The 27,440-nt window shown below is 40.7% G+C and overlaps 1 protein-coding gene across 1 annotated transcript in view; it reads left to right on the forward strand.

The window, feature by feature from the left end:
- Window positions 1-27,440, forward strand: part of LOC128643650 (protein O-linked-mannose beta-1,2-N-acetylglucosaminyltransferase 1-like) — a 68,563-nt gene that overhangs the window by 32,003 nt on the left and 9,120 nt on the right. Inside the window, exons 9-15 of the mRNA XM_053696476.1 lie at window positions 11,612-11,739; window positions 22,291-22,361; window positions 23,278-23,353; window positions 24,616-24,699; window positions 26,315-26,356; window positions 27,162-27,220; window positions 27,318-27,390. Of these exons, the coding sequence (XP_053552451.1) occupies window positions 11,612-11,739; window positions 22,291-22,361; window positions 23,278-23,353; window positions 24,616-24,699; window positions 26,315-26,356; window positions 27,162-27,220; window positions 27,318-27,390 (533 nt within the window). The remainder of the gene's footprint in view (window positions 1-11,611; window positions 11,740-22,290; window positions 22,362-23,277; window positions 23,354-24,615; window positions 24,700-26,314; window positions 26,357-27,161; window positions 27,221-27,317; window positions 27,391-27,440) is intronic.

A 27,440-nucleotide genomic window follows, 5' to 3' on the forward strand; every position in this document is an offset into this window, starting at 1 on the left:
AATTTCAACAGATACAAGTCTCACAGGTTGGGGAGCTGTGTGGGGATCTCTGTCGGCACAAGGAGTTTGGGAATCTCAGGAGGTGAGATTACCGATAAATATTTTGGAACTCCGTGCAATTTTCAGAGCTCTTCAGTTTTGGCCTCTTCTGTAGAGAGAATCGTTCATTTGTTTTCAGACAGACAATGTCACAACTGTGGCATACATCAATCATCAAGGAGCGACTCACAGTCCTCTGGCTATGAAAGAAGTATCTCGAATTTTTTGGTTTGGGCGGACTCCAGCTCCTGTCTAATCTCTGCGGTTCATATCCCAGGTGTAGACAATTGGGAAGCGGATTATCTCAGTCGCCAAACGTTGCATCCGGGCGAATGGTCTCTTCACCCAGAGGTATTTCTTCAGGTTGTTCAAATGTGGGAACTTCCAGAAATAGATCTGATGGCGTCTCATCTAAACAAGAAACTTCCCAGATATCTGTCCAGATCCCGGGATCCTTAGGCGGAGGCAGTGGATGCATTATCACTTCCTTGGAAGTATCATCCTGCCTATATCTTTCCGCCTCTAGTTCTTCTTCCAAGAGTAATCTCCAAGATTCTGAAGGAATGCTCGTTTGTTCTGCTGGTAGCTCCGGCATGGCCTTACAGGTTTGGTATGCGGATCTTGTCCGGATGGCCTCTTGCCAACCGTGGACTCTTCCGTTAGACCAGACCTTCTGTCACAAGGTCCTTTTTTCCATCAGGATCTGAAATCCTTAAATTTAAAGGTATGGCGATTGAACGCTTGATTCTTGGTCAAAGAGGTTTCTCTGACTCTGTGATTAATACTGTGTTACAGGCTCGTAAATCTGTATCTAGAGAGATATATTATAGAGTCTGGAAGACTTATATTTTTTTGGTGTCTTTCTCATCATTTTTCTTGGCATCCTTTTAGAATACCGAGAATTTTACAGTTTCTTCAGGATGGTTTAGATAAGGGTTTGTCTGCAAGTTCCTTGAAAGGACAAATCTCTGCTCTTTCTGTTCTTTTTCACAGAAAGATTGCTATTCTTCCTGATATTTATTGTTTTGTACAAGCTTTGGTTCGTATAAAACCTGTCATTAAGTCAATTTCTCCTCCTTGGAGTTTGAATTTGGTTCTGGGAGCTCTTCAAGCTCCTCCCTTTGAACCTATGCATTCATTGGTCATTAAATTACTTTCTTGGAAAGTTTTGTTCCTTTTGGCCATCTCTTCTGCCAGAAGAGTTTCTGAATTATCTGCTCTTTCTTGTGAGTCTCCTTTTCTGATTTTTCATCAGGATAAGGCGGTGTTGCGAACTTCTTTTGAATTTTTACCTAAAGTTGTGAATTCCAACAACATTAGTAGAGAAATTGTGGTTCCTTCATTATGTCCTAATCCTAAGAATTCTAAGGAGAAATCATTGCATTCTTTGGATGTTGTTAGAGCTTTGAAATATTATGTTGAAGCTACTAAGTCTTTCCGAAAGACTTCTAGTCTATTTGTTATCTTTTCCGGTTCTAGAAAAGGCCAGAAAGCTTCTGCCATTTCTTTGGCATCTTGGTTGAAATCTTTAATTCATCTTGCCTATGTTGAGTCGGGTAAAACTCCGCCTCAGAGGATTACAGCTCATTCTACCAGGTCAGTTTCTACTTCCTGGGCGTTTAGGAATGAAGCTTCGGTTGATCACATTTGCAAAGCTGCAACTTGGTCCTCTTTGCATATTTTTACTAAATTCTACCATTTTTGATGTATTTTCTTCTTCTGAAGCAGTTTTTGGTAGAAAAGTACTTCAGGCAGCGGTTTCAGTCTGAATCTTCTGCTTATGTTTTTTATTAAACTTTATTTTGGGTGTGGATTATTTTCAGCAGGAATTGGCTGTCTTTATTTTATCCCTCCCTCTCTAGTGACTCTTGTGTGGAAAGATCCACATCTTGGGTAATCATTATCCCATACGTCACTAGCTCATGGACTCTTGCTAATTACATGAAAGAAAACATAATTTATGTAAGAACTTACCTGATAAATTCATTTCTTTCATATTAGCAAGAGTCCATGAGGCCCACCCTTTTTGTGGTGGTTATGATTTTTTTGTATAAAGCACAATCATTCCAATTCCTTATTTTATATGCTTTCGCACTTTTTTATCACCCCACTTCTTGGCTATTCGTTAAACTGAATTGTGGGTGTGGTGAGGGGTGTATTTATAGGCATTTTAAGGTTTGGGAAACTTTGCCCCTCCTGGTAGGAATGTATATCCCATACGTCACTAGCTCATGGACTCTTGCTAATATGAAAGAAATGAATTTATCAGGTAAGTTCTTACATAAATTATGTTTTTTCTTTACATAAATTCCTTTGCTGACTTTTTAAGTTACAACTTTTGCCATTTGTGATTGGAAACCAAGCTTCTTGTGTATAATTTCATTAGAAATAAAACAAGATCAATCTTGAACTGGTAAGTGGCAGAACTTAGATGCATGTAATACATAAAACTTCTAGGTTTTCGGTGGGCGTGTTCAAACCACGTACTTGATAGGACGTATCTACTGCAGGCTCTAGAAGAATCCTCTTCAATCCACCGATTTTAGAGAGCCTAACGGCTAAAATACACATATATCTCAACGATTTATGGTTGCCAAACAAACGGTGGCTATATTTCCATCTTCGACAGCTGTTTCCATGACCCAAGAGACACAGTTCGGAAGACTAAGACCTAAGGCGGTGGCCTATTAATAGGTAGCGACCCCCCCCGTCTCCTCCGGGTTATCAGTGCTGGCAGCAGGTCTCTGCCTTACCGACCTTTTAAAACATCACTAAGCAAAATAAATAATTTACAGCCAACAATCTTGTAAGGGTTCGGGTCCTTAAGTTGCCGCACATAAGATTGCTTTCAAGATGGCGACCGCATGGGAGATGAGCCTGGAGCAGGAGCTAGATCAGCGCTTTGCTAAACTGGAGAATCTACTCCTCAGAATCTATCATCGATCACTCCCATTAGACCGTACTCAGAGCACCCTACCAACGATAAAAAACATACCCATGGAAGAATCAACACAGATCCCTATAGCACACCCAAACAAAGATGGTGACTGGAGAGATATAACGGCAGAGAGTGAACCTCAGCCTGCAGAAAATCTTCCGATACAGCTGCAGAAGAGGGACCTTCCCACAACAGTACAAGCCGACAGGCATAATCCTAGCAGCAAGGAGGCAGCCCTGAATGGCATCAATTTGCAGCTTGCGCAGAAGGGCCCTGGCGCGGCTACAAGAATAGCATATACTCTTCGGCTGCCTGGCAGGAGCATTCTTATCCCTCCCGATGCCGGTAAGTAAGCTCAGACATACAGATAGACTCTGTCATTGACATTAAAGAGGTAATACTGGTGCCAAAAACTTTCATTGTAAAAGCGCTGCTGGCATTTGGTGAAACTGGGACACCAAGCCTAATCAGAAATGTCATGCAGTGGGTAATATACACCAGCTAATAGCCTGTGGGAATCCCTTTGAACTTGAGACCTGGGAGATTGTATATGAGAAATCATGTCCCTCCTTGCACCTAAAGAACAAGGCCATGTATGGGAAAGACTGCATTATTCTATGGCCATGCAAACTGAGTATTCACAAAGGGACCCTGCCCAGATTGCAAGTAGACTCAGGGGGCTGACAAAAAGCAAAAAGAGCTATAATAAGTGTCTGTCTCTCCCTGTTCATTGGAACTCACGTTAATGTTCCTAAGAAATTCCTTGTTGTTTTGGAATCTTGTGTTATGTTTATATAAGTATATTATAAGCTCCCCAAAATGTTTTTACGTTGTATGTATTTTTAGCAAAACGGTGGTTGCCAACATATCATTGGTAGTCCAGCAAAAAGCCTATTCCCATAGTATACCCTGCAAGTAAAGACCTAATTTATAGCAGATGTTAACTTTTCGGGCACTAATATAATATCTAGGAGCACAAGACTGATATTTGTGTGACTGACGGTGAAGTGACTGTTGACACTTATTCATACTTTGCGCCTTATAACCGGCAATCTAATGCACGGCACTTGTTTGGATTGTAGTTGCCTATATAATGTAAAGGAATGCCCTGCTTCATAATAGCGTATACACAACCCCATGCCTTATACAGTCCATGGTCTCTGGGAGTATTAATCCCAAACTATCATTACCACCCTCATGGGAAGTCGCTGGCCTTTACTCTGTGACCTTCGGCCGGGGTTATAGAGAGGGCAAAAGAGTTAACGCCTGGATTAACTACCCTTAGAGGATGTAAAGTATTGTTACGCCCCACATCTCCTAGGCAGTGCATTGAATGATACTGGCCCGCTAGTATTTCCAAAAACACATATGTCAGGGAAAGGAATATCCACGTACACTCCATTTTTACTTACTAACAAGCTCTTGCCATGTACTAACATTACTTGTGCGGGACGCAAACTGTTTATATTTATGAGATGGCTCTTGACGGCTCGGACCTGATCTAGCCCTGTTTCTGTTTATTTCACAATGTTTTGTATCTAGTTTAAACAATCCCATTTTCTTTTGGAAACATATTAATTAAAGCTCCAAGCGTGACCTAGAAACTTGTTATATGGGACAAAAATGAGGACTGCTTCAGCAATATATTGTGCTTGTACATGCTCCAACATCTGTCATATTTTGGTTTTCCTCTTTTGTACTTGTTATTCATGTATGTATATTTCCTCAATAAAAAAAAAAAAAAAAAACTTCTAGGTTTTCATTCCCTGTTGTACATGTACCTATAGACCAAAGGCTTTACCTGGCTCCTAAAACAAGGGGAGCTACCGCCTACATCTTCTACAAGCACAACTCCCCCCCATACATGACACACAAAGGTTTACCCTTATCAGAAACATAACCGGGTAAACTACTAAAGACTTAAAGGGACACTCAGGTTAAATTAAAATTTCATGATTCAGATAGAGCATGTAATTTTAAACAACTTTTCAATTTACTTCTATTAAATAAAATGTGCAGTCTTTTATATTTACAATTTTCTCCTACATTGGTGTGTCCGGTCCACGGCTTCATCCTTACTTGTGGCATAATGCATTCCCTACAGGAAGTGGCAAAGAGAGCACACAGCAAAGCTGTCCATATAGTCCCCCCTCTAGCTCCGCCCCCCAGTCATTCTCTTTGCCGCTCTGAACAAGTAGCATCTCCACGGGGGTGGTAGAGAGTATGTGGGGTTTAATTTCGGCCTGGCACTTATTTGGACACCTAAATCTAGTCAGAAAGGCCCCTTCACTCTGGAAGGAAGAGGGAGGAGGCCTCGTTTTCAGGCCTCAATTGTTCAGTTGTTTTTTGCTTAGGCAGTCCATGCAGCTTCATGTGGGTTCAGAAAAGACTCCAGAGAGGCTTATTTCCTACTAAAATAATCCCTAGGAAGGTAATGGGCTACAGTGGAAGCTGTGGCTAGTACTGTAGTGTTTTAACCTGTTAATAACTGTTATTAGCTCCGGTTTGGGCATTAAGGGGTTAATTGGTCTGAAAATTTGTGTGCAATCTTTTCAAAGCATTCAGACTCTGTGGTGAAAATTTCATAAAAATCGGATGTTTATTTCATGGTTTTTTGATGTTTCAATAATAAAGTGTGCACTTTTATTATTTAAAGAGACAGTAACGTTTTTGTCAAAAATTATTTTTATTGCATTGTAGTTCTGTTTAAGTCTGTCAAACATGTCTGACCCTTCAGATAACCTATGTTCTGTATGTCCAAAGGCCAAGGTGGTTCCCCCATTAAATTTATGTGTGAAGTGTGCCATAGCGTCCAAACAGCTTAAGGACAGTACAATCACACTTAAAAATATAGCCCAAGATGATTCTTTAGCTGAAGGTAGTGAAGATAGCTTGCTTTCCTCTCCTTCTGTGTCAACACCAGCTATGCCCGCGCAGGCGATGCCCAGTACATCTAGCGCACCAATTGTGATTACTATGCAACAGTTAGCGACATTAATGGATAATTCTCTTTCAGCATTTTTATCTAAACTGCCAGCTTTTCCTAGGAAGCGTGATTGCTCAGTTTTAAACACAGACAATGAGCAAGCAGACGCAGAGGATAATTTATCTGTAGTGCCCTCACATCAATCTGACTTGGCGGTGAGGGAGGGCCTGTTTGAGGGAGAAATTTCTGACAGGAAAAGTTTCTCAGCAGGCAGAGCCTGATACCATAACATTTAAATTTAAGCTAGAACACCTCCGCGCCCTACTTAAGGAGGTCCTAGTTGCACTTGATGATTGTGATCCTTTGGTGATCCCAGAAAAATTGTGTAAAATGGACAAATTCCTAGAGGTCCCAGTACACACTGATGTGTTTCCGATACCTAAGATGGCGGATATCGTGTCTAAGGAGTGGGAGAAGCCAGGTGTACCTTTTGTTCCCCCTCCTATATTTTAGAAAATGTTCCCAATTGTTGACCCTAGAAGGGACGCTTGGCAGACGGTCCCCAAGGTAGAGGGTCGTCCAAAACAAAATTGCTTAATATTCCTTTCAAGGGTAAGACCCTATTCGGGCCAGAGTTGAAAGAGATTATTTCAGATATCACTGGGAAAGGGCCATGCCCTTCCACAAGGTAGAGCCTTCAAGGCTAAAAACAAGACCAATTTTCGTTCCTTTCGCAACTTCAGGAACGGACCTGCTTCAACCTCTACAGCTACTAAGCAAGAGGGTAACGCTTACCAGCCCAAGCCAACATGGAAACCTTTGCAGGGCTGGAACAAGGGTAAACAGGCCAAGAAGCCTGCTGCTACCAAGACAGCATGAAAGGGTAGCCCCGATCCGGGACCGGATCTAGTAGGGGGCAGGCTTTCTCTCTTTGCTCAGGCTTGGGCAAGAGATGTTCCGGACCCCTTGGCACTAGAAATTGTCTCTCAGGGGTACCTTCTAGAGTTCAAAGACCTTTCCCCAAGGGGAAGGTTCCTCATGTCTCACTTATCTTTAGACAGATAAGGAAACAGGCATTCTTACTTTTTACTCAAACCTGTTTGTAGTTCCCAAAAAGGAGGGAACAGCCAGGCCAATTCTGGATTTAAAGATCCTAAACAAATTCCTCAAAGTTCCATCATTCAAAATGGAAACAATTCGAACAATTTTACCAATGATCCAGGAGGATCAATACACGACTGCCGTGGACCTAAAGGATGCATACCTGCATATTCCTATCCACAAAAATCACCATCAGTTCTTAAGGTTCGCCTTTCTGGACAAGCATTACCAGTTCGTGGCTCTTCCTTTTGGGTTAGCCACCGCTCCCAGAATTTTCACAAAGGTGCTAGGGTCCCTTCTAGCGGTACTAAGACCGCGGGGCATTGCAGTAGCACCTTACCTGGACGACATCTTAATACAGGCGTCGTCTTTTCCCAGAGCCAAGGCTCATACAGATATTGCTCTTGCCTTCCTAAGGTCTCACGGGTGGAAGGTGAACGTAGAAAAAAGTTCTCTGTCCCCAGTCACAAGGGTTCCTTTCCTGGGAACAATAATAGACTCGGTAGAAATGAAAATCTTTCTGACGGAGGTCAGGAAGTCAAAACTTTCAAATGCTTGTCGAGTTCTTCACGCCATTCCTCAGCCGTCTGTGGCTCAGTGCATGGAGGTAATCGGTCTAATGGTTGCGGCAATGGACATAGTCCCGTTTGCCAGAATTCATCTAAGACCACTGCAATTGTGCATGCTCAGGCAGTGGAATGGGGATTATGCAGATTTGTCTCCCCAGATACAAATGGTCCAGAAAACCAGAGAATCGCTCCTCTGGTGGTTGTCTCAGGGAATGAGTTTCCGCAGACCAGAGTGGATCATTGTCACGACCGACGCCAGTCTCTTAGGCTGGGGCACGGTCTGGGACTACCTGAAAGCTCAGGGTTTATGGTCTCGGGAAGAATCTCTTCTCCCGATGTACATTTTGGAACTGAGAGCGATATTCAATGCGCTCCTGGCTTGGCCTCAACTAGCGAAGGCCAAATTTATAAGATTTCAGTCGGACAACATGACGACTGTGGCGTACATCAATCATCAGGGAGGAACAAAGAGTTCCCTGGCGATGAGAGAAGTATCCAAGATGGGCGGAGGATCACTCCTGCCATCTATCTGCAATTCACATCCCAGGAGTAGACAACTGGGAGGCGGATTATTTGAGTCGTCCGACTTTCCATCCGGGGGAGTGGGAACTTCACCCGGAGGTCTTTGCCCAGTTAACTCAACTATGGGGCATTCCAGATATGGATCTGATGGCGTCTCGTCAGAACTCCAAGGTTCCACGCTACGGGTCCAGGTCCAGGGATCCCAAGGCGACATTGATGGATGCATTAGTGGCGCCTTGGTCGTTCAATCTAGTTTATGTCTTTCCACCGTTTCCTCTCCTTCCCAGGCTAGTAGCCAGGATCAAACAGGAGAAGGCTTCGGTGATTCTAATAGTTCCTGCGTGGCCACGCAGGACTTGGTATGCAGACCTGGTGAATGTCATCGGTTCCACCATGGAAGCTACCTTTTGAGACAGGACCTTCTAGTACAAGGTCCATTCGAACATTCAAACCTAGTTTCTCTGCAACTGACTGCTTGGAGATTGAACGCTTGATCCTATCTAAGCGTGAGTTTTCGGAATCTGTTATAGATACTCTGGTTCAGGCCAGAAAGCCTGTGACCAGGAAAATTTACCATAAGATATGGCAAAAATATCTCTGTTGGTGCGAATCCAAGGGTTACTCATGGAGTAAAATTAAGATTCCAAGTATACTTTCCTTTCTCCAAGAGGGATTGGAGAAAGGTCTGTCAGCTAGTTCTCTAAAGGGACAGATATCTGCTCTGTCTGTTTTGTTGCTCAAACGTCTGGCAGCCGTGCCAGATGTTCAAGCGTTTGTACAGGCGTCAGAATCAAGTCTGTCTACAGACCTGTGACTCCTCCATGGAGTCTAAACTTAGTTCTTTCAGTTCTTCAAGGGGTTCCGTTTGAACCTTTACATTCCATAGATATTAAGTTACTATCTTGAGTTTCTGAATTGTCTGCTTTGCAGTGTAATTCACCCTATCTGGTTTTTTCATACAGATAACGTACCAAGCCTGGTTTTCTTCCAAAAGTGGTTTCCAATAGGAATATTAACCAGGAAATAGTTGTTCCTTCTCTGTGTTCGAATCCAATTTCGAAGAAGGAACGTTTGTTACATAATCTGGATGTGGTTCATGCTTTAAAATTCTATTTAGAAGCAACAAAGGATTTCAGACAGACATCATCCTTGTTTGTCTATTCTGGTAAGAGGAGAGGTCAGGAAGCTACTGCTACCTCTCTTTCCTTCTGGCTAAAAAGCATCATCCGATTGGCTTATGAGACTGCCGGACGGCAGCCTCCTGAACGAATTACAGCTCACTCTACTAGAGCTGTGGCTTCCACATGGGCTTTCAAGAATAAGGCTTCTGTTGAACAGATCTGTAAGGCAGCGACGTGGTCTTCTCTGTATAGATTTGCCAAATTTTACAAATTCGATACTTATGCTTCTTCGGAGGCTATTTTTGGGGGAGAGGTTTTACAAGCAGTGGTGCCTTTTGTTTAGGTTACCTGACTTGTTCCCTCCCTTCATCCGTGTCCTAAAGCTTTGGTATTGGTTCCCACAAGTAAGGATGAAGCCGTGGACCGGACACACCAATGTAGGAGAAAACAGAATTTATGTTTACCTGATAATTTCTTTCTCCTACGGTGTGTCCGGTCCACGGCCCGCCCTGGCTTTTAGTCAGGTTTAAAATTTTTGTTTCTTGTACACTACAGTCACCACTGCACCCTATGGTTCTCCTTTTTCTCCTAACCGTCGGTCGAATGACTGGGGGGAGGAGCTAGAGGGGGGACTATATGGACAGCTTTGCTGTGTGCTCTCTTTGCCACTTCCTGTAGGGAATGAGAATATCCCACAAGTAAGGATGAAGCCGTGGACCGGACACACCGTAGGAGAAAGAAATTTATCAGGTAAACATAAATTCTGTTTTTGAATCACCAGATCCTACTGAGCATGTGCAAGAATTCAGATTATACGTATATGCATTTGTGATTGGCTGATTGCTATCACATGGTACAAGGGGAGTGGAAATATACATAACTGAAATTTGTTATAAAAAAAAATCTACTACAGACTAAGTGCTATTGCATTGTCTTGTTATCTTGTATTTGTTGATTATGCAAATCTAATGTGTTGACTGGTCCTTTAAAGGGGACGGAAACCAAAAAATTTTTTTTTCAGGATTCAGATAGAACATACAAAATTAAACAACTTTTTTTTAAATTTACTACTATCTAATTTGCTTTGTTTTCTTGGTGTCCTTTTGTTGAAAACCATACCTAGATAGGCTCAGGAGCTGGGAGCTAGCTGTTGATTGGTGGCTGCACATATGACTCTTTTGATTCGCTTACAGATGTGTTCAGCTAGCTCCCAGTAGTGCATTGCTGCTACTTCAATTAAAGATACCAAGAGAATGAAGCAAAATTGATAATAGAAGTAAACTGGAAAGTTGTTAAAAATCAAATGCTCTGTCTGAATCGTGAAACAAAATAATGTGGGTTTCATGTCCCTTTAATTAGAGGAGAGACAAAGGCAGCTTTGAGCCATGTGAATAAATGTCTCAATAAATCTGGGTATAAGCGCATAAATAATGTCTTTAGATGACACTTTCTTCCTTCATGTCACCTTTTCATGTATTATAATGTTCTGAAATCTCATTAACCTCATAAATACATTGAGGGTTGGTAGTTAAAGTGATGGTAAACTTTCCCCTTTTAATATACAGATCTGGAATGTAGGCATTTTTTTAGAGTTTAAAGAGACAGTCAACATCAGAATTTTTGTTGTTTAAAAAGAAAGATAATCCCTTTTATTACCCATTCCCCAGTTTTGCATAAGCAACACAGTTATAATAATACACGTTTTACCTCTGTAATTACCTTGTATCTAAGCCTCTGCAGACTGTCCCCTTATTTCAGTTCTTTTGACTGACTTGCATTTTAGCCAATCAGTGCTCACTCCTAGGTCACTTCACGTGCATGAGCTCAATAATATCTATATGAAACACATGAAGTAATGCCCTCTAGTGGTCAAAATGCATTCAGATTAGAGGCAATCTTCAAGGTCTAAGAAATTAGCATATGAACCTCCTAGGTTTAGCTTTCAACTAAGAATAACAAGAGAACAAAGCAAAATTGGGAAGTTGTTTAAAATGACATGTCCTATTTAAATCCTGAAAGTTTTTTTGCGACTTGACTGTCCCTTTAATTCATCCCTTGTACTGAAGATGCACTATAACTTTTTAATGTAGCGGTAAAATTCAATACCCGGTGCACCGGCCACCCACTTAAAAAAATCATCGCTCTAGCTACAATAAAAGTGCCGTACAGCTAAAGCACTGATTGGAGAACAGCTCAAACCGTTTGCTCACAAAAAAAAATAAATTACTTTTTTGAAGTTGCTGGCCAAGAGCATAGGGTATTAGAATGACATGGCTCAATTAAAAAGTGAGTTGCAGCGCATCTTCATTACAACTGATGAATTCAACTCCACCTAAAATACAAAGGGGAAAGATTATCATCACTTTAATGTATGTCACAATATCATTTACTACAGATGCTGAATGCCATTGGCCTGATACAGAGTTGAATCGCAGGAGGAAGAGATTCTGCAGTAAGGTGGAAGGTTACGGCAGCGTTTGCAGCTGTAAGGATCCGACTCCTATTGAGTTTAACCCAAGCCCTGTGAGTATTAAGTACAACGTTGTTCCTGTAAAGTGTGGAACATTTTTGTCATTTAGCAAGTGACAAGCAAGGACCAGAGTTAGAGAGAGTGTGTGTGTATATATATATATATATATATATATATATATATATATATATATATATATATATATATATATATAAACATACCTATAACAAAGAAACAGTTTTCTATCGGCTAGATTACGAGTCTTGCGTTATGCGTAAAAAAAAAAGCAGCGTTAAGGCTCATAACGCTGCTTTTTAACTACCGCTGCTATTAAGAGTCTTGTAGGTACAGCTGTACCGCACACTTTTTTTGCCTTACCGCAAATCAACTTACACAATTTGCGTATAGTCTATTTTCAATGGGACTTCCATAGCGCCGGTATTGCAAGCTTGTCCTGGGAGGCCAAAAATTGAGCGGTACAGCCTATCCCGCAAGATTCGTAACGCATTCTAAAGTCAGTAGTTATAAGTTTTACGCTGGTCCTCCAGACGGGCAGAAGTCTTCATCCAACCGGCGTGGAGTGGGTCCAACTTCAAGACATCAGAGATGGTGTCCCTTAGAATTCTATCAGCCAATTGGAATTAAGGTTGGACAAATCCTATTGGCTGATCCAATCAGCCAATAGGCTTGAGCTTGCATTCTATTGGCTGTTCCAATCAGCCAATCGGAATCTAAGGGACGCCATCTTGGATGACATCACTTAAAGGTACATTCATTCGTCGGGTAGTCGTCGTTGGAAGAGGATGCTCCGCACCGGATGTCTTGAAGATGGACCCACTTTGCGCTGGATAGATGAAGATGCCGTCTGGATGAAGACTTCTGCCCGTCTGAAGGACCACTTCTCCCTGCTTGGATGAAGACTTCTCCCGGCTTGGATGAAGACTTCTCCCGGGTTCGATGAGGACTTCTTCCGGCTTCGTTGAGGATGGATGTCGGATCTTCAAAACTGTAAGTGGATCTTAAGGGGGTTAGTGTTAGGATTTCTTTTTTAAGACACGATGAGTCCACGGATCATTTCAATTACTAATGGGATATTCACCTCCTGGTCTACAGGAGGCGGCAAAGAGCACACCAGCAGAGCTATTAAATAGCTCATCCCTTCCCTCCCACCCCAGTCATTCTCTTGCCTGCGTTCGTGATAGGAAGTGGCAAAGTGAGGTGTTAGGATTAGATTCTTCAAGAGTTTATTATTTTTAAAGTAGTTCAAGATTGTACTGCTTTGTTCTAGGGTGTAGCCGTAGTCCATATCAGTCTCTTCAGTAGGGCTTTGGTGGCTTTAGAGCAATGGGAACTTGTGGGACATAATTCTCACTGCGCCTCCCATATATTTGCTGCCCTATATGCCTTAGTCTGAGGTAATAGATTACTCAGCATGCCTTTTTCTCAACAGGTCACTAGGAGGGAGAGGACTTCTTAAACTTGTGATCTGCCTAGCTGTCAGGCAGACATTAAGTTAAGTACTGCTTATTTATTTCTGGGGGACCCAGGAAAGGGCTAGCACTTTATTCCCATTTGACATAATTTCTAATTTTCCTGGTTCAGGATATTTAAAGGGACACTAAACCCCAAAAAGTTATTTCATGATTCAGGTAGAGAATACAATTTTAAATAACTTTCCAAATTACTTCTATTATGCTTCATTCTTTAGATATCCTTTGCTGAAGAAATAGCAATGCACATGGGTGAGCCAATCAGACAAGGCCTCTATGTGCATCTACCAATCAGCAGCTACTGAGCATATCTAGATATGCTTTTCAGCAAAGCATATCAAGAGAATGAAGTAAATTAGATAATAGAAGTAAATTAAAAAGTTGTTTAAAATTGCATGCTCTTTCTAAATCCTGAAAGAAATTTTTTTTTTTTCATGTCCCTTTTAATGACCGCTTTAATGCAAGTACAGGGACTGGGGAATTTGAATTTAAATAAACGTTTGCTCAGTTTTATTTTTAATTTTTTCACTATATCATCCTCTTATTGTCAGTTACTTATCTTCACGCCCACGATGGGCGGAGCTTTCAACTCGCGCCATTTTAAACAACAAAGGTTGCCCAGCAGTCGGGCAGATACTCTGCCTACATCAAGAAAGTGAAGCATTCTTTTCAGTGGTGTAGAAGTGCATGATTCTGCATATGGACATGCGTTTCTAGCACCGGTTGGGGATTTGAGTTTCCTGCTTCTCTGTAGCGCATCACGGACTGAAAAATAGATTGCGCTGTTTTATGTATTGATTCCAGTCGTTGCTGGTCAGGTAGGAGCACCTCAGCACAGCTTATGAGGTGCAGGGGTGCTTTTATTTTTATAAGTAGTTTTTTTTGAGCTAAAAAATATACTTTCTGATATCATTATTACTTTTTATTACACAAAATAACGCAGTGGTCTCTTTGCATTTAAAGCGACAGTACCATTTTGGAAAACATTAATTTTATTGTTTATAAGGCCAAATTCTGTTTAAGGATGGACCAAGGATCCTTACAAAATGCTTCTTGCTCATTGTGTTTTTGGAAGCAACTGTAGAAACACCAATCCCTTTCTGTCCTACATGTATTCAAAGGACCTTAAATTTTAGGGATCATATTTTTTTCTGAGCAAAATTTTTCTATGGCCAATGTTGCATCAGGCTCAATTGATGAGGGTCAAGTTATGCCGCAGCTTTCTCCCCTAACGTCCCCAAAATGTACCACCAGCACAAGCAGTGCCCTGCACCTCTGCTCTAGCATTTACACAAGGAAAATCACACATGTATTGTAGGCTACTAATGTAAGCAACTAGAACTGTATGTATCACAATTTCTAGCAATTTGTAACACTATCATAAAAATATCTACTGATAATCAAAAGTATGTGCGCTAAGTGCATATACCAAAATAGCTTCCGTTAAATATGGCTATGTCCGCATGACAGTGAAATGTCCACAAAGGTGCAGATGAATATGAATGCTTTACTGGTATCCGTGATTCCTTTAGTGTAGCACAGTGTTTTTGGGTGTTAGTGCTCTAATGGATCCACTCAAAACTACAGGTACCTGTTTTAGTGATCCTTTTAAGTTCAGCTCTTAGAGTGGAATGAGCTGTCTTCTTTGTCCAATGTCACCTTGTAGAAGTAAATGCCTCCAGAATAAGACGAGCAATGTAACTGCTTTAGCTGATCTTGAAGCCGCGCTGTCAACCCCAGCTACAAACACTTCTGTCTCTTGCCCAGTTCGCCTATACCGGCTTAGTGCCGGCTCTACAGCTGATCCTTTCCGGCACCCGACAGCTCAAACCAGACACTCCCATACCACTAAGCCAATCAGCGCCCTAACCGGTATAGGCGCAAACTGAGCAAGAGACAGAAGTGTTTGTAGCTGGGGTTCACAGTGCGGCTTCAAGATCAGCTAAAGCAGTTACATTGCTCGTCTTATTCTGGAGGCATTTACTTCTACAAGGTGACATAGGACAAAGAAGACAGCTCATTCCACTCTAAGAGCTGAACTTAAAAGGATCACTAAAACAGGTACCTGTAGTTTTGAGTGGATCCATTAGAGCACTAACACCCAAAAACACTGTGCTACACTAAAGGAATCACGGATACCAGTAAAGCATTCATATTCATCTGCACCTTTGTGGACATTTCACTGTCATGCGGACATAGCCATATTTAACGGAAGCTATTTTGGTATATGCACTTAGCGCACATACTTTTGATTATCAGTAGATATTTTTATGATAGATATTGTGTTACAAATTGCTAGAAATTGTGATACATACAGTTCTAGTTGCTTACATTAGTAGCCTACAATACATGTGTGATTTTCCTTGTGTAAATGCTTTTATAGATTACTCACATTTTTTAATAGAGATTGGCCAATCACATATTTTACTGTCTGAATTCTTGTATAAGGTTTAATTTTTACCTAGGAGATTATCATTCCATGTTATACATATATTTTTATTTTTAGGTTCTCATTGTGACATTTGTTGAAGAATAAATTATTTTTTAATATAAACATCAAAATCGTTTGCTCTCTTTTTCCTGGGTATTTTTTGCCTGTACTGGTGCTTTAGATTTTACATTGTTCTCTGTGTGTCCTTTCCCCTGGGGATTTAGGAGAAATATCCCCTTAAATTCTAAAGCATATATACCCTAACCTTTGCGCAGTCTGTATAACCTTTTGTAGATTTACCTCTGCTCTAGCGCCCGCTGGTTACTTTAAAAGACATAGCTTCCCATATGTCTTCTACAATTTCTGATGCATTGTCTGCCTTTCCAATGTTACAGGGCAAGCGTAAGAGAAAGGCCAGACATTTAGTCAGTTCTGACGCCATTGTGGTTATTTCTGAGGTTCCCCCCCCAAGGACAGGAGGAGGACCCTACGGCAGTATCTGAGGGAGAAATTTCAGATTCAGAATATACTTTACCTCTGACGGATTCAGAGGTTGTCTCTTTTAGATTTAAACTGGAACACCTACGTCTATTACTTAGAGAGGTTTTGGTCACTTTAGATGATTGTGACTCCACAATCATGGTTATCCCAGAGAAGTATAGTAAGCTGGACAGATACTTTGAAGTCCCTTCTTACTCAGATGTTTTTCCAGTTCCAAAGAGCATCGGAAATCATTTCAAAGGAATGGGAGAGACCAGGCATTCCTTTTTCTCCTTCGCATATTTTTAAGAAGATGTTTCCCGTAGCGGATTCCTTTAGGGAAACTTGGCAAACAGTTCCTAAGGTGGAAGGGGTTGTTTCCGCCTTAGCTAAGAGAACTACTATTCCTATAGAAGATAGTTGTGCTTTCAAAGACCCTATGGATAAGAAACAGGAAGGTCTTCTTAAGAAGATTTATGTTCACCAGGGTTTGGAGTGGCAGCCAGCTACATGCATTGCTACCGTTACTAGTGCGGCAGCCTATTGGTTTGATGCTCTGTCTGAGTCTCTCAGGACTGAGAAGTCTTTGGAAGAAATTCAGGCTAGAATAAAGGCTTTGAAGCTCGCTAATGCCTTTATTACAGATGCTTCCCTTCAGATTATTAAACTGGGAGCGAAGATATCGGGTTTCTCTATTTTGGCCCGCAGAGCTTTATGGTTAAAGCCCAAGCCCTGGTCTGCAGATGTTTCCTCAAAATCTAAGCTCTTGGCTATTCCTTACAACAAGGGGAAGACCTTGCGGAAATTATCTCTGATATCACAGGAGGTAAGGGCCATCTTCTTCCTCAGGATAGGAGAATCAAGCTAAAGGATGTCAGAATAATTTTCGTTCCTTTCGAAATTTCAAGTGATATTCTTTCTCTTCCTCCACTAAGCAGGAACAACCTAAACCTGCATGGAGACCGACTCAATCATGGAATAAAGGTAAACAACCCAAGAAGCCTGCCATTGAGGCAAAGTCAGCATTATGGTCAGGCCCCCGATCCGGGACCAGATCTTATCGGGGGCAGACTTTCTCTTTTCTCTCAGGCTTGGATTCAAGATGTTCAGGATCCCTGGGCGGTAGAGATTGTGTCCCAGGGATACAAGATAGAATTCAAGAGTTTTCCTCCCAGAGGAAGGTTTCTTCTTTCAAGATTATCTGCAGACCAGACAAAGAGGCGTTCTTACATTGTATAAAAGACCTCTCAGATCTGGGAGTGATTGTCCCAGTTTCAATTCAAGAACAGGGTTGGGTTTTATTCCAATCTTTGTGTTTCCCAAAAAAGAAGGAACTTTCAGACCAATTTTAGATCTCAAGAGCTTAAACAAATTTCCCAGGATTCCGTCCTTCAAGATGGAAACAATTCATTCCTTCCTTCCTTTATAATCCAAGAGGGTCAGTTTATGACAACTGGATTTAAAGGACGCTTACCTGCATGTTCCTAAGATTCGCGTTTCTGGACAAACATTTCCAGTTTGTGGCTCTTCCTTTCGGTCTTGCGTCTTGCTACAGCTCCCAGAATTTTCACAAAGGTTTTGGGATCTCTGCTGAGAGTTCTTCGTTTATGACGAGTAGCGGTGGCGCCTTATCTGGACGAAATCCTAGTTCAGGCTCCGTCATTTCATCAAGCAAAGTCCCACACAGAAATGGTACTTTCCTTCCTGCAGACTCATGGGTGGAAGGTAAATTTGGAAAAGAGTTCTCTAGTTCCAGACACGAGTAACTTTCTTGGGAACCATAATAGATTCTCTTTCAATGAAGATTTTTCTGAAGACAGGAAATCAAAAATTATAGATACTTGTCTAGTACTTCACTCCACCCCTCGACCATCAGTAGCTCAGTGTATGGAAATTATTGGGTTGATGGTGGCAGCAATGGACATCATCCCGTTTGCTCAAATTCATCTCAGACCTTTGCAATTAAGCATGCTCAGACAATGGAACGGAGATTATACAGATTTTTGTCTCAAATTCTACTGGAACAGGAGACAAGGGATTCTCTTCAATGGTGGTTGTCTCCGGATCATCTTTCTCAGGGGTCCTGCTTTCGCAGTCCATCCTGGGTGATAGTCACAACAGATGCCAGCCTTCAGGGATGGGGAGCAGTATGGGGCTCCCTAAAGGCTCAGGGAGTTTGGACTCGGTCCTAGTCTTTTCTCCCGATAAACATTCTGGAGCTAAGAGCGATCTTCAATGCTCTTCTGGCATGGCCACAATTAGCATCAGTTCAATTTATCAGATTCATGTTGGACAACATAACCTCAGTAGCTTACATCAATCATCAGGGAGGAACAAGAAGTTCCTTAGCGATGACAGATATCCAAAATAATTCAGTGGGTGGAAGCCCATTCTAGTTTCCTTTCAGCAATCCCAGGAGTGGAGAACTGTGAGGCGGATTTTCTGAGCAGACAGACTTTTCATCCGGGGGAATGGGAACTTCATCCGGAAGTGTTCTCCAGTCTGACTCTCAAATGGGGTCAGCCGGAATTAGATCTCATGGCATCTCGTCAGAATGCCAAGCTCCCAATATACGGTTTAAGGTCCAAGGACCCCAGGCAGAAATGATAGATGCTCTGGCGGTCCCTTGGACTTTCAGTCTAGCATACCTATTTCCTCAGTTTGCTCTTCTTCCTCAAGTCATTGCTTGAATCAAGCGGGAGAGGGTTTCGGTGATACTAATTGCTTCGGCTTGGCCTCGCAGGATTTAGTATGCAGATCTGGTGGAAATGTCCTCTCTACTTGGAGACTTCCGTTGAGGAAGGACCTTCTAATCCAGGGTCCCTTCCTTCATCCAAATCTAGTTTCTCTGAAGCTGACTGCTTGGAGATTGAACGCTTAATTTTATCTAAGAGGGTTTTTTCCGAGTGGGTCATTGATACCATGATTCAAGCTCGTAAACCTGTAATGAGAAGAATTTACCATAAAATTTGGCGTAAATCTTTTTTGGTGTACTTCCAAGGGCTAAGTAGAGTTAGGATTGTCCTTCCTTCAAGAGGGTTTAGAGAAGGGCTTGTCATAAAGTTCTCTAAAGGGTCAAATATCTGCCTTGTCTATTTTGTTTCACAGACGTCTGGAAGATATTCCAGATGTTCAATCTTTTTGTCAGGCCTTAGTCAGAATTAGACCTGTGTTCAAAGCAGTTACTCCTCCTTGGAGTCTGAATTTAGTTCACAAGGTTCTTCAGGGGGATCCGTTTGAGCCTATGCATTCCTTAGATATTAAATTTTTATCTTGGAAGATTTTGTTTTTAGTTGCTATTTCTTCTGCTCGAAGAGTTTCTGAACTCTCGGCATTACAGTATGAGTCTCCTTATCTTATTTTCCATTCAGATAAGGTGGTTTTTCGTACAAAGCCAGGATTTCTTCCTAAGGTTGTTTCTGACCGGAACATTAATCAGGAGATTGTTGTTCCTTCTCTGTGTCCTAATCCTTCTTCTCAGAAGGAGTGACTTCTACACAATCTGGATGTGGTCCGTGCTTTGAAGTTTTACCTACAGGCAACAAAAGACTTTCGTCAGTCTTCTTCTTTGTTTGTGATTTTCTCTTGAAAACGTAAGGGACAGAAGGCTATGGCAGCTTCTTTCTCTTTGGTTAAAGAGCATCATCCGTTTTGAATACGAGTCTGCTGGACATCAGCCTCCTGAAAAAGTTACGGCTCATTCCACGAGGGCTGTTGCTTCTTCATGGGTATACAAAAACGAAGCTTCTGTGGAGCAGATTTGCAAGGCTGCAACTTGGTCCTCTCCACACTTTTACTAAATTCTACAAATTTGACACTTTTGCCTCAGCTGAGGCCGCTTTTGGGAGAAAAGTTCTACAAGCAGTGGTGCCTTCTTTTAGATGCCCTGTCTTGTCCCTCCCGTATCATCTGTGTACTCTAGCTTGGGTATTGAATCCCATTAGTAATTGAGATGATCCGTGGACTCATCGTGTCTTAAAAAAGAAAAGAAAATTTATGCTTACCATGAATTTATTTCTTTTTTTGACACGATGAGTCCACGGCCCGCCCTGTTTTTTCTGGTAAGACAGGTTTTTGGGTTATACTAAATTCAGTCACCTCTGCACCTTAGCTTTTCTTTTCTCTACCTAACTTCGGTCGAATAACTGGAGTGGGAGGAAAGGAAGGAGCTATTTAACAGCTCTGCTGTGTTGCTTTTTGCCGCCTCCTGTTGACCAGGAGGTGAATATCCCATTAGTAATTTAGATGATCCGTGGACTTATCGTGTCAAAAAAGAAATACATTTATCAGGTAAGCATACATTTTCTTTTTTAAGGGTTTATTGGGTGGGTTTTATTTTAAGGTTAGGGCTTTGGGCCGCAATAGAGCTAAATGCCCTTTTAAGGGCAGTGCCCATCCAAATGCCCTTTTCAGGGCAATGGGGAGCTTAGATTTTTTTAGTTAGGGTTTTATTTGGGGGGTTGTTTGTGTGTGGGGTGGCTTTTACTGTTGGGGGGGGGGTTGTTTGTATTTTTTTTTCAGGTAAAAGAGCTGACTTCTTTGGGGCAATGCCCCACAAAAGGCCCTTTTAAGGGCTATTGGTAGTGAACAAGTGTGCTGAGGACACACGAAACATGTCTGCTGTGCTGCACTGTTACCCCTTTTGTCAGTGTATGCTGTTTTGAGCTACGGCTCTACTTGTTTTTAGTGTTACACAATAAAGCCTTTTTACTTTTACAACTTCTTTTATGCTGTCCCCTTTTATTCATTGGATTGAGTAGGTTTGTAGCCCTGTAGCCGTTCTTTCACGTTGCACTTTGTACTCTCATCACGCCTGGACAGAGGCGTGTCGGCTGGGCTCCCTACTTCCGGATTTCCCACACAGTCTGCACGGAGGAGCGGAACGGACGTGACACACTGTTACCTCTCAGACACGCTGAAGTGACGCTGCTCAGTGAAAGGACCCCGGACCCTCGCAGGAACGGTAAGCGCCACACTAGTGGAATTTTCTATTGGTAGTTTAGTTTAGGCTAGTTTTTTTTTATTTTGGGTGGGCTTTTTTTATTTTGATAGGGCTATTAGATTAGGTGTAATTAGTTTAAAGATCTTGTCATTTGTTTTTTATTTTCTGTAATTTTAGTGGGGTTTTTTTTTGTTGTAGTTTAGTTAATTGTATTTAATTTAGGTAATTTAATTGTAGTGTAAGGTTAGGTGTTAGTGTAACTTAGGTTAGGATTTATTTTAGCTAGGTAGTTATTAAATAGTTATTAACTATTTACTAACTATTCTACCTAGTTAAAATAAATACAAACTTGCCTGTAAAATAAAAATAAACCCTAAGATAGCTACAATGTAACTATTAGTTATATTGTAGCTAGCTTAGGGTTTATTTTATAGGTAAGTATTTAGTTTTAAATAGGAATAATTTAGGTAATGATAGTAGGTTTTATTTATATTTTATTTTAATTATATTTGTTAGGGGGTGTTAGGGTTAGACTTAGGTTTAGGGGTTATTACATTTTAGTATAGGGGCGGCAGATTAGGGGTTAATAATATTTAACTAGTGTTTGCGATGCGGGAGTACGGCGGTTTATTATAGTGGCAGATTAGGGGTTAATATCATTATGTAGGTGTTAGCGATGTTTGGGGCAGCAGATTAGGGGTTAATAAGTATAATGTAGATGTCGATGTCTGGGGCGGCAGGTTAGGGCTTAATAAGTGTAAGATTAGGGGTGTTTAGACTTGGGGTTCATGTTGGGTGTAAACATAAATGTAGTTTCCCCATAGGAATCAATGGGGCTGCGTTACGGAGCTTTACGCTGCTTTTATTTTTCTCAGCCGGCTCTCCCCATTGATGTCTATGGGGAAATCGTGCACAAGTATGTAAAAACAGCTCACCGCCGACTTAAGCAGCGCTGGTATTGGAGTGCGGTATGGAGCTCAATTTTGCTCTACACTCACTCCTTGCCTAATAACGCCAGGTTTAGAAAAACCTGTAATACCAGTGCTGTAGGTAAGTGAGCGGTGACAATAACGTGCAAGTTAGTACCGCACTTCTCATAACACAAAACTCGTAATCTAGCTGTATGTGTGGTTAGTGTATGGCATGAGAGGCTATAACGTATCACTGGGATGGTGTCGTTGCCTCTGAGTCTCACGTTTGTATAAAGATTATTTAAATATTGCCCTGACCACTTATTTGTTTATTGTATTTACCTGTTCAGCTAAAAGAAAATAAAGTCTCCAACGTGCCAGTGGCTGTAATTGCTGGGAACAGACCCAATTACTTGTACAGGTGAGCCGTGAAGTAACTAACGCATGCAGCATAGGATCAGTGAATTGTGCTGTTAGATCTTGTTCCCAGGCATCTGCACCAGTCTGGCATAACAGTTAATTTGCATACACTATAACCACAGATACATACAAGTACAAAAGGAAAATGCTGTAATGTGTTAGCGCATTTCTGTTGCACTATTGCTTGCATCTAACTATGGGCTAGATTACAAATGGCGTGCCAACATTAGCATGGGTACGATATTGCAACTGCGCAAACTTGCGCGCATATTACAAGTTGAAAATAAGCGTACATCGCTGAGCGGTTAGCTCAACTGATTTAGGGTTAGGGCTAAGAATAAATGTGCACCAAACACAACATATATACATTAAAATAAATTACACATATATATTACACGTGGCGCGGGTTAGCGAGCGTATTACAAGTTAAAAGTAAATGGTTTGTGCGAGATTGTACCTGTAGCATGCTTCAGGTACACTCGCACAAACCATTTACTTTCAACTTGTAATACGCTCGCTAACCCGCGCCACGTGTAATCTGGTTCTTAGTGTTTAATCCCTGCAAAGGGTTAAAAACAGTCTGCTCTAGAACAGCAATGTACTACTGTGAGCTAGCGGAGTACATCTGTTGAGCTAATGACAAGACATATGTATGTAGCCACCAGCTTGCTCTCGGTAGTGCATTGCTGCTCTTGAGCATACATAGGTATGCCTTTTAAACAAAGTATAAGAAGACAGCAAAGTACTTTTGATAACAAGTATATTGGATGCTATATCATGACATTCATGCCCCTTTAAAGCTCTCTGCTTCTGACGTGTTGTAAGGTTTTAATTTTGAGCTGAAAATTCTTTTTTAATGTTGAAATAATGTTAACAAAATATGTGTTAGAAAGTAAAGAATTATTTGCTGTTTATAGGATGCTGCGGTCTTTATTGTCGGCACAGGGAGTCACCCCACAGATGATAACGGTCTTTATAGATGGATACTATGAGGTAACACTATTTTGTATATTAGAAATGTGCAACAATTACACAAATATTCCCACATATATTATGCCTAAAACATATGGGATGTAATGAAATAAAATGCCCTAAAGCATTAGTGGTTTTTATAACTGCACAAATGCTAGTGCATGACTAGCTAGTTAACCCTTGCAAGCCATACTCGGGCACCGGAGTGCATTACCACTTCTGTGCAGGACAGGGCCATTGAACCAACCAGAAGCGGCAATGTTGCTGCCAATAACGTGTTCTCTTCAGAACTGGTTTCTCTGCAGGATTAGAACTTATTGCGCCAATGCTGGAGCCTTACGTTACTTACATGCATTTGCACTAATGCATTAGAGTATTTTATTATTGTACAGTCTGAGGCTTATATGGGGCCTCTGGCACCACTGAGCAGAAAACAGATGTCCGTAATTTAGTATGGAAAATGCAGTTGTTTTTATTTTATCATTGCATTAAGTTCATTAAAAGTAACTCATTTTCTATTATCTAAAAATATGATTATGATGTGAGGCATTATTTTTAGCAGAAGTGTAATGTTATGTGGCCGAGACCAGTCCTCCATATACAAAGGTTTAAGACCCCCAGCATTATAGCATTTTACTGTTGCTCTTCTGTTTTCCTCTTATGAGTTTATATGTAAGAACCCTCCCTACTTATGTGCCGTATAAAGAATACCACTTTTAGCTTGTCTATAAATAAACTTGTCAGGAAGCCACTTTATACTGTAATCATATTTAAAAAAGCCAAGTGACCTCACCTACAACTCACAGGAAGGTCTGAATATGTAAATAAAAAGCAGTTCCAATAAGCGATGCACAGCTGGTACAGATCTGGCTGTTGTTTGTAACAACACTTTCTCCTATTTATTGTGATAATTGCATATCTATAATTTATACATTTATTTAGAAAATGCATCACTATAATTGTTCTAATGAATACACTTATTATATCTGTATGATTAGACAGACACCTTGGCTTAGTTCTCAATATGATGCATATACCCAGCTAAAGCAAGTAATATGTATGGCTATAAATCCAAAGCAAGTAGTATGTATGGCTATAAATCCATAACAAGATCTCGTATTGTTTATATTAATATACAATAACTTTCCTGTAAAATAGCATTGATCCCATTATATGTAGAGAAAAGTTAAGTTGTGCTTTAACTGTACAAAGACTCGCATCATGATCTGTTGTATTCGTGAAAAGGTTTACAAAGTGCATTAAACCTACTTGCCTGTTTGCAGGAACCAATGGATGTTGTGGAGCTTTATGGGCTGAAAGGCATCCAGCATACACCTATAAGCATCAAGAATGCACGTGTGTCCCAGGTAACAATCCCCCCTCGCATACCCACTTTAAGCTGCTATACACAATAAGCATGCGTTAATTGATAGGAACATGCCAAGTCGGCATATTGCAGCACTGCAGTGTTGTAGCTTCAATGTTGAGCATTATTTTGCCACATTCCCTTCGTAAGCCTGGGTGGACTGCTTAATTTTGCTTCACAATGCATTGCACCATCACAGGGAAACAGAGTTGACTCTTTGCCTAACAAGATTCTACATAATCTGGTTTTCTCCCTAAGCACAAACCCTAAAGCTCTTCTTCACCCTAAATTATATACTGATGACAACAACTGAGTCAGTGACATTGATAATTTCCTCACCACTGACAATGCTGCAGCAGGAATCTCACGACTGTTAGTAATGGTATATAAATGCTACTCATATGCTTTGTAAACCAAAATGATGGCAATATTTTGTTTTAATCCTGCAATACAGGGCACACAGATTTATATCAAACAAAGGAACCAGTCACACACTTTGTTTTAGTAGCCAGCAAAGAAATGTATAGATCTATGTAACGTTATGTAAAGTTAGTAACCAGACGTAAACCTTCAGGAACCCTCCTTCAGTACAAGACTTGACACAGCTCCTGCTGGCTCTTACTAATTTTTATTATTTTTCATTTACTGTATACGAATTCCTACAAAAACATATGGCTGGCTTCAAAGGATCACATCGGTCAACCCCTATTTTCATGGTTTATAATGGGGATAGCAAAGGAATCCATTAAAGCAACCTTCTAGTGGTCAAATTACATTATCTAGTTTGTTACAAGGTGTAATTGGAACACTAGCAACCCTGCAATGCTATGCGTTTAACCCCTTCAAAGGGGTTGTACAGATTAGTTAAAGGGACAGTCTACACCAGAATTTTTATTTTAAAAGATGGATAATCACTTTATTACCCATTCCCCAGTTTTGCATAACAAACAGTTATAATAATATACTTTTAACCTCTGTGATTATCATGTATCTAAGCCTCTGCAAACTGCCCCTTTATTTCAGTTCTTTTGACAGACTTGCAGTTTAGCCAATCAGTGCCTGCTCCCAGATAACTTCACGTGCACGAGCGCAGTGTTATATCTATGAAATACGTGAACTAACACCCTCTAGTGGTGAAAAACTGTTAAAATGCATTCTGAAAAGAAGTGGCCTTCAAGGTCTAAGAAATTAGCATATGAACCTCCTACGTTAAGCTTTCAACTAAGAATACCAAGAGAACAAAGCAAAATTGGTGATAAAAGTAAATTGTTTAAAATTACATGCTCTATTTGAATCATGAAAGTTTTATTTTGGCCTAGACTGTCCCTTTAAAGGACTGTTTTGGGAGCTGCAGAGCGCAGATGGTCTCAAGTGGACCAGGATTTTGATCCATTCAGCAGCAGTAGTCACATAACCCAATTGTGCAACTACCGCTGCTGATTGGGTGGCAGTCTCCACTCAGGACCAACAGTTGTACTTTAACTATTTGTTTAACTACTTTACAGTGATTAAACCTATAGCTTTGCAGGGTCCCAACAAATGAGAGCATGTCATTTTAACACTATTCTTGTCCCTTTTAAGTAATAATTGTTAAATGTATTTTGTTTTATTTTCAGCATTACAAAGCCAGTTTGACGGCCACATTTAACCTGCATCCCGTGAGTAACAACCTCACTTACCGCTGTAGCTTTTGTTTCTTCACATTCATTGTAAAGTGTTTATCACTATTTCTGCACCGAAACCCAACTACAACTATAGTCCGATTTGAGGAAAAAAACGCACAAAAGAATAGTTTATGGGAGTAAATTAAAATGAAACCTTAAAGAATTTCTTCATACGTGTCCGTAGCCATGAATTGTCTGCTGCTATTTATGTTGCTTTAAGTTATCAAGTGGAATCTTTTAAAAAGCATTGCATGACGTCTGTTATTTCACACATTTTCCTAATAAACTTGATCTTCAGTTTAGTTTGAAGAAAATAATCTTTCTAGTTTAATATTTTGCTATACAACACATTTATTTCACCTACAGATACTTAACTGAGTGATATTAATTAATATGTCTTGTGTCACATACACAGTTTAAAGGGACACTCAAGTCAAAATAAACTTTTTTGATTTAAATAGAGCATGCAGTTTTAAGACCATTTCCAATTTACGTCCATTATCAAATTTTGCACAGTCTTTTTATATTCACACTTTTTGGGGAAGAAGATCCTACTGAGCATGTGCACAAGCTCACAGGGTATACGTATACTAGTCTGTGATTGGCTGATGTCTGTCACATGATACAGGAGGCCGGAAAATGGTGGAAAAAAAACATTTGTCAGAAAATTTTTTTTACTGCTTATTTGAAATTCAGAGAGGGTGTTAAATCATTGTATTTTTATTATGCACTTGTTAGTTATCTAATTCTACTGCATTGAGTGGTCCTTTAACATTTTCTTCTGCTTTTTCATGTAAAGGATGCCAAGTTTGTAATTGTACTTGAAGAAGATTTGGACATTTCAATAGATTTTTTCAGGTAGGCTCAAGTTCGTTCTTTCACATTAACTAAAAAATAATCTCTCCCATTGTGAATCATCTGTGTAACAGATGTCGCCCACATTGTGACGTTGCAGCTTCCTGAGTCAGACTATACACCTACTGGAAGAAGATGAGAGCCTGTACTGCATCTCTGCATGGAATGATCAGGTTGGCAGCTGAGATACAATGTTTTTATTTGTGGTTGCAATGTCACATCA

Source organism: Bombina bombina, unplaced genomic scaffold, assembly GCF_027579735.1.
Source record: "Bombina bombina isolate aBomBom1 unplaced genomic scaffold, aBomBom1.pri scaffold_553, whole genome shotgun sequence".
NCBI classification, from domain to species: Eukaryota; Metazoa; Chordata; class Amphibia; order Anura; family Bombinatoridae; genus Bombina; species Bombina bombina.